The 8137-nt window shown below is 40.2% G+C and overlaps 1 protein-coding gene across 1 annotated transcript in view; it reads left to right on the forward strand.

Moving 5' to 3' along the window:
• Positions 1 to 398: 398 nt before the first annotated feature.
• The window catches only part of TMEM167A (transmembrane protein 167A), a gene marked incomplete at its 5' end in the record, with an annotated part of 9357 nt that continues 1618 nt past the window's right edge, over positions 399 to 8137 (forward strand). Inside the window, 2 exons of the mRNA XM_017738675.1 lie at positions 399 to 535; positions 5273 to 5307. Of these exons, the coding sequence (XP_017594164.1) occupies positions 399 to 535; positions 5273 to 5307 (172 nt within the window). The remainder of the gene's footprint in view (positions 536 to 5272; positions 5308 to 8137) is intronic.

Genomic DNA, 8137 nt, shown 5'->3' on the forward strand with positions numbered 1-8137 from the left:
CCTAAGGCAGTTCGTCCATTTCTTCAGAATTTACCGTGTAATTAGCACTTCTGAAAGTGTGTTTACAATAAAGATGTTTTCAATTTAAAATCAGAACGTGATTTGAAAATAAAACTAATCAGTTATCAAGGTTCAGATGGGCTTAACTGTATATATTTCTACAAGTCTGTTTAATTTGGCTTGTAGCCTTTAAAAAGTGGTCTATTAACAAACCTCCTACACATTTCATGTTATTTTCTGCCTTGGCTACTACTGGTACTTGGCAATCATCTCCACCTTCACTGCCACTACCAAATTCCATTTGATGGAAAGGTTTGCTGGCACAAGGCCATTACAGGTTTCATTTTTGGTGTCGATGGGTGTTGTCTAAGGGGTCACCCATTTTAGAGATGTAATTTTTTTGTTTTCCTGATTTTCTTCCACAGTCTGCCATCTTCAACTTCCAGAGTCTGCTGACTGTGATCCTGCTGCTCATCTGTACCTGTGCTTACATCAGATCCTTGGCTCCCAGCTTACTGGACAAAAATAAAACCGGGTATGTGGTCTGATCATTTCAAGCACAGCACAAGCTGTGTGGTTTCAACTGTGACCTTTCAGCATCTCCTGATGAAGTGTGTGATAGTGCAGATCCCGCTTTGAAAATTTTCTCTCTTTAAAGATAAAAATCTTAATTTTGTACCTCGCAATAGACTGCAATAAGGGATTGGCAAGCACTTAGTTGCAATTGTATTGGAAGAATTTATTAGGTAACTAACCTTGCTAATACTGCATTATTAATCTTCTAGATTTGTAGCTTTGTTGTTACATGCTTATTAGATATACAGAAATGAGAGACAGAAGTAAAACATTCTCCTACATGTGGCTATTGTTGCAATGATTTATTTTTGATTCCTAGGGTGGGTAAGAAACCAGCAGAAACTGGCTTTTTTGTTTGTTTTCAAAATAGGTGTTTTGGAGATACAAGTTTGAAACACAGCTTTAGCAATAATCTGTAACTAAAAGAAAACTAAGAATAATTTTTAAAATAAGCAATACAATCCTCTTGTGTGGTCTGTTTAAATCAAGGTTTTGTATTCTCTAAGGTGAAGGAATTTATAGAAGAGTTTTTGAAAGCTTCTACAAACCTAAGCTTTTTTTTTTTAATCATATGGATGCTAGCTGTGATCAGCAGAACTGTGATTGAAGTGTAGTGGGTTTAGAGTAACCATTGGGCACTTTTGACACAGCAGCCTCTGGGCTGTCTGTGCAAAGGAGATGATATCTGTAGAAGCAGGAGGTAATTCTAGGTGGACAAACAGACAGGCTTTTGGATGCTGGGTGTTTGGCTTGTCCACTTTTTCCATTAGGTCATTTCCTGTTAAATATTATTCTTCCCTAAGTGTCTTCCATCACTTCTGCATCTAAATTCAGAAGTGCCCAATTTTAAGTAGACTCTTGTGACCAAGAACCCTGAGTGTTTGTCTTCTGAAAACCTTCCTTGTAATTAACCTCTGGGGTTGCTGTTTTATTATCCAGGTTTTTTTAATTTTAGCTGTGTAAGATACCCAAAGTCTGCCAGTTTTTTGGTTTTTTTAATTTGGAGTTCTAACATGAAAACACTTGTGTCCTTTTATATGAGGCCATGAAATTGCCACTGACATGAGAGGTTTCTTTTGATGAAAGATGGAAAGAAAGGATGACTTCATGAAGGACAGGGAGTGGGGGGACGAGGGGAGTTTGGGTGTCTGCTGGTGGAAGATAACACAATAGTCAATGAGGTATACACAGTAAGAAGTAAGAATGTTTATTTTACTGATTAAAATTTTAGTGCTGTTCTTGGCAAGGAGTATTTCCTTTAATCTGGAGCTACTCTGTTTATTCTTGAGGCAAATCTGTCTGGAGTACAATAGAACTCTCTTCATAAAATGTTTTCAAAGGGTGCTGACACTGTGGAGGAGTTGGGCGTTTGATGTGTAGGTTTGTATTTATGTAGATGTAGGACATACCATTTTGTTTTATATATATATTTGTAGACTACTTTGTACTGGAGAATAAAACCTTGGCCTGGAAGCAATGAAATTTGTTTCCTGTATGGTAGATGTTTACATGGAGCTCATATGGTGCTAAACCCGTGTCCCTCTCTTCTAATATACTCCGTGCTCCGATGGAAATGTCTGGACATAGGGGATAAAACAAATTCTAGTGATACTTCAGCTTACCACAGAGATGCTCTTACCTCATCATTCCAAAGGTATTAAAAAGTAGCAATAGAATACTAAAGCGACAGAGAGGAGGAATGTTGATAGTTACTCGCTGTATTTCTAAGTGAGTGGTAACTTTAGTGAGGATTTAGGTCTGCTGATAATAATTGAAGAAACATATTTCTGTTGGTTGAGAGACAGCGTTGCAAAGTGATGTCACCCATCCTCATAACCTTGTATTTCCTCCCTTTCATTTCTGCCAGAGCGTGTCTTTTCCTACCAAGCCAAACAGAACTTTAAACCTTCATTTTCCCTGAGTGTTTCCATGTGCTTGGTCCTGAGCAACAGTGTTAAAGGCTGGGAAAGCAAGTGGAGATTTACTGTTTCATGCTAACTAGAGGAGAATGTGCACCACAACATAATTCTCTCCTCCCTGCTAACCAGAAAGATGTGTTAGCTTATGTGCAGCAGAGATCCCCTTTGATTTTCCATCAGCAGTGCAGTGGGGATGTCTCACACTCCCTCCTGCAGTGGCACTGGGCTTTTCCTGGTGAACACGTGGCATTTTGCAGCAGAGCCAGCCTTAGCAGTCATAGTCTAAGGCCCCGCCAGCTCCTCCTCAGCTTAAGAGGTTTCATTTATTTGGGTTTTTTGTTCTCCAGATAACCACCACCCCTTTCCACAATCAGTGCTTTTATCATTTAACACGGAGAGCCAGGAGTATGCAGCAGGTCATGTACATTTGGGCTGTGGCTGCCAGAAAGCAGCAGGGATCTCAGCCAGACCCACACCTTCACCTGCATCCAAACAAGGGTGGAGAGGAACACGAAGGGCAGAGAAGGAATAGTGCAATTACTGTGAGCAGTTGCTGCAGGAGGGATTATTTTGGAGCAGAGTTATTCAAGGCAGCGTCACTTCTGTAATAAGCAAGCAGGTTTTGACTTGAAGAGGTACGTGTTGTGGACCTGGGATGAACAGGAAAAAACAGGGGAGCAGGAGGTCTGCACAGGCTTCACCTCCAGTGGGAGCTCCCCAGTTCTTCCAGAGGGCATATTTCAGCTTCTTAGAAGGTACAGAATTCAATCTGCTTCTGCTCAGCAGCAGCTTCTGTGGACAAACAGAGGTACTGAGCTGTTCCAGTAGCACAAAAGCCTCTTAAAATGTTCTGGTGTCATCATGGGAAGGCTGGTTAGCCCTTATGTCAGTGGCTTCAGATTCATAAATTGTTAATTGCAGTTGCTAAGGGCAATTGGTGAGACCCATGCTCTGTTTTGTACCTGTCACATCAGGTAGGAAAATTTCTGTTTTCGCCAAGGGAGCTTTGTAGGGGCAGCTAATGCAGTAATGCGTTAGCAGTAATGGCTTCACATTGGTCAAGAAATCCCTGAGAAGACAAAAAAATACCCTTGCTGAGATTGTGAGGCAAATTCAACAGACTTTCAGGCTGCTTGGAAGGGTTAGTACTCTTTTCCCTGTGCAAGTCTTTAAAAGTATGTTATTACAGGGTGGTAATGTTTTATTTCTTTGAGCTCCTGGGCAAGCTTTTGAGAGGTGGCAACATGAGAAGCAGGGCTGTGGAAGTTTTCCTGTTGGTTTTGCAACATGCAGTCTGTGAATTCTAATTTTACAGAGGGTGAACAACAGTTTTGAGAACCTGAGGTGCTATCAACACAGCACTTCAGGGCTGTGTATTTTGCTCTATGAGATTTACAAATGAATGTCTTCCTACCTGCATGCATCTTCAAAAAGTGCATAGATGTCTTCAGGTTACTTTATTGTATGACCTCTTAGCATGGAAAAGTGTGGTGGTCTATGTGCAAGGATTATTTCTGCTGCTTGTGGAGGTGCATAAAAGCAGAAAGAAAAGAGCTTTGTCTTTACAGAAATATAGTCACACCCAAATATGTATGTGTGTATGTATATATATATATTTTGCTTGAGGTAAAACTAAAATCTAAAGCACAGATGAAAATACCTGTTCTCTAAAAATGGAAATGTTGCAATGCTGTTCATGATGAATTGGTCAGCAAGGAGAACATAAGTCACTTTGAGTTTGAACACCTCAGTCACTTGCTGCCTCACTTGGTCCTCACCTGCCCAACACTGAATCTTTGTCTAGAAACAGAGGAGGCTGCTAAATGGAAAGAGAGATGCTGAAGTAAACCAAGACCATAAAGGAGAACATAAAATGGAAGTAGCAGAGAAATAAAAGTGCAGGATATGTCGACTACTCAAGTATGTAGGAGCAAGTGGCCCAAACCTACCTGTCTGCATTTAAAAATGTCAGAAGCAAGCAACTCTCAGAGCCCAAGAAAGGGAAAAGACAGAGGATCAAACCTTGTGGGTGTGAGTTCAGATCATTATTTGTGGGGTTTTATCTACTACCTGCTTGATGGCAGTTCTCCAAGTGTTCTGTGCTTCCCCACGCTGTTCTGTGCCATACTGTGGAGGAAACCTTCCCACAGACAGGCTTTGAAAGGCTGAAATCTGTCTTACACTGGGCTCTTCAGTATTGTTCCCCTTTTCTTCCTCAGATGATAAAGCAGTCCCTGCTCCTCTGGAGCAGTCAGTATGAGATTATTTTAGTTACTCGGAGAAATTGTAGGTTTGTGGCATCCTTTTGGGTGTTCCCTGAGTCAGATCTTGCTTTTCTCCTTTCCTATTTCACTTGTTGAAAGTGAAACATCCTGTGCAAGCAGCAGAGGAGAAACATGAGTAAGGTAAACCTTGGTAAAGGAATAAGGAAGAACCAGAAGACTTGGGAAGATTGTTTTTCTTCATACAATTTTCTCTCTGGGGTACTGTATTGTAGATAAATATAGGATTCTGATGAAACCTTTAGATCTGGAACACAGAATGAGTTAAATCCATCTTTGCATGCAGAAAGATCCCTACTAGACTTAGAATTTTGCCACTGGTGTAGTTCATAGCCTGTACCCATCTGTGCAGGTGTCTGCTCCTTTCTGGTGTCCAGAAGAGACTCAAGTTGAGAAATTACTGTCAATTCAAATTGTTTTAACATAGAAGAAAGAAAATCAGTTGACTTTAGTGTATTAAACCAAGAGCCTAATGAATTTATTTTATCTTTACAGACTGTTGGGGATATTCTGGAAATGCGCCAGGATTGGTAATTCTTTTTTTTCTTTAAAAATCTTTAAGATAGTCCTCTTTCTAGTATAATTTATTAGGATAATGTTGCCATGTAGCAATGAAAACCATACACATCCTTGGTCTTCAAAGATGCAGGTTTTAACCTCCATGAAATAAGAGGGCAGGATATTGCTTTCTTAGATTAGCATCGTGGAAAGCCTGCATCTTCTCATGTCTATTCATGTATGTGGTGGTGTATTTTCAAAAGTCTTTTGCATTTCTTGCCACATGAAGTAACCAAGGGTGTATTTCTAACATGCAAAGAAGTCAGTGAAGTATAAACTGCAGTGTGTTTGAAATTGCAATGGACTATTGAAAAGAAGCCAGATATTTACCTTATAGTAATAAAACAACATGGAATTCATAATGCTTTAAGGTTCTGTGTAAGCACAAATGTGGTTTTTTTGCTCTCCTTTGTTTACTCAGCTTCTGTGCACTTTTGAATTACACAAAGCTGTTCGTGTCAAGTGACATCTGCACACAGGCTGATCAGCTCTATCTGATTTTTGACATTTTCCCATAACATTGGTTTTGTATTTATTTTAATCCTTATCCTGAATTTATTTTGAGAAGGAAATTGGAATATACAACAGAATTTTAGTCTTAACGTTAAGGTATATCCAAGATTAAAAAAAAAATAAAATTACAAACCCGTCATCAGTGTTCAAATTGCATTGTTAATGCTGAGCAGAAACTTTGAACTTGTAATTCTAGATCTTCTTACTTGTCACTAAACCTAAAGAAAGCCTGTATGATTCCGTTTCTGCATTCTCAGGCAGAACATTTTACAGGATGTCAGAAAGGCATTGACACAATAAATAGGGTTTTTGTGAAGACCGGTTGTTAAAATGATTGCAGATATTGTCCTATTTAGATAATAGACATAGCAGAACCAATTTTGGTGCTGTAATTGAAAGATACTGGGGAGGTGGCAGCTGTCAGAAATGAATTTTGAGCTATACCAGGGAAAACAAATGTAAAAATTCATCTGTGTTAGGGTTTGTTCAAGGCTGAAGAGAGCACCTCACCTTACCTTGCGCTTGCCATCTTCTCTGTAGTTAACTAAGTGCAAGGCTATTTTTTTCTATTAGATACGTTTCTTTTGCAACTTGCATCTACAATGGACCACTTCAGCTTTCTTTTAGACTAAGAGGTGAAAATGGGCTTTGGAGCTGACTCCCATCATTTTATGTGTGTTAATCACAAAGGCATGTAGAAAGTGTAGGTTTTAAAAATGAAAATGTCTACTGGTTTCCTTTACATTTCACATCCCTGGTATGTTTAAACAACCTTTTCACATGTACATAAGATCTTAATCATGGGCAAGTGGTTACATATTTACAAAGTTGTGCAAAATAATGTTTAATCCTGCCACATGGTGATTTCTCTTTTAAGAAAATTAAGAGCAGAAAAGCATAACCCATATGAAAATTGTAATACCCTGAACTGTAGGAGTTGGACTTCCTCAAAATTTATTTTAAACAGATGTGAAACTGCAGACATTAATTCGTTCAGTTATTTGAAGTTTAATTAAATATATGCCAGATCATGACAGCATCTTGTAATGTCACTGGGCAGTCAGTCCTGCATTTGGGAGGTGTCACTGCAAGTATTTTATTTTTCTTTTACTGTGGAAAGTTTGTTCCCTCTGTGTTTGAAGGTCCTGCTGGTAAAAAAATACTTTTTTTTTTTAATAAAAAGTGCACCATGCTAGACTTGGGAGCCTTGGTGGATCTTTTTCTTTAATGTTTCTCTGAAAACTGTGTCTCAGATAAGATGGTTTGTAAAGACAAAAGACCTCGCACAACAGAGGGAAATTGAACTTTAAAGCAAACAGCCCCAGCTCTGTCTTTGTGCTCCTGGATGTGTAAGAACAGGAATCTTCCCACTTGAAAGGCACATTCCAGTGTTAACACTCCCTGGCAGTTCTGTAGGCTGCAAGTACCATCCACTGTTGGTGTCTCCAAGGAGAATTCAGTGGAACCATGAAGGATGAAGTTTTAAGTGTAAAAGCATCTTGGTAATTAATGGAGAAAGTGCTCATGTAAGTAGGTAGCAGTCTGATTAACATCACTGATTTCTCCTGGTTGTGTTACAGTTCCCCACCTAAGAGTCTCTTTTTTCTCCCTGGTGTAAAAGAGACCTCTGTAACGCTCTGTCCTGGACCAAGTGGGTGGGAATAGATCTCTCACAATTGCTTTTGCCACCAGATAAAATTATATTAATGGGATAAACTTAACTTTCATCCACAGTCTGCTCTGGGAAACTGTGACTCCAGTTTGAAAGAGTCAGAAAATAGAGGTGTCTGTGCAGCTTCTGTGATCTGCTGACCATTTTTGTCACAGAAATCTGTGGAGCAGACCCTCTCCACGTGCTAACAATGTTATGTCTCCTTAGCAAACCAAAAAAAAAGGCATCTGGCCCTGTCTGGGCAGCTGTGAGCTCACAGCTCTGGCTGCTGCATGACACCCTGCACAGAATATTCATGCTGCAGGTGACAGGTACCATGGCTAGAGAGCAGCTGCACCTCAGCTGACACAGAACAGCTCCTGAGCAGCCATAGAGGAGCAGAGCCAGCAAAAACGGGGTGTCCTAGACAACTTTCCACTGCCTGCCCCATGACTCTGGCACTAGGAGGAGGCAGCAACATAAAAGTGCACCTCAGAAAAGGTGGTTTGTAGTAAAATGGAAGCCCTTTCGTGGGCCTTTCACAGAGACCCAGAATCACCCAGTGCCATCCCTGCCATGCCCAGGGACACCTCCCACTGTCCCAGGCTGCTCCAAGCCCCAATGTCCAGCCTGGCCTT

This window comes from Corvus brachyrhynchos, unplaced genomic scaffold (assembly GCF_000691975.1).
Source record: "Corvus brachyrhynchos isolate BGI_N302 unplaced genomic scaffold, ASM69197v1 scaffold376, whole genome shotgun sequence".
NCBI lineage: Eukaryota > Metazoa > Chordata > Aves > Passeriformes > Corvidae > Corvus > Corvus brachyrhynchos.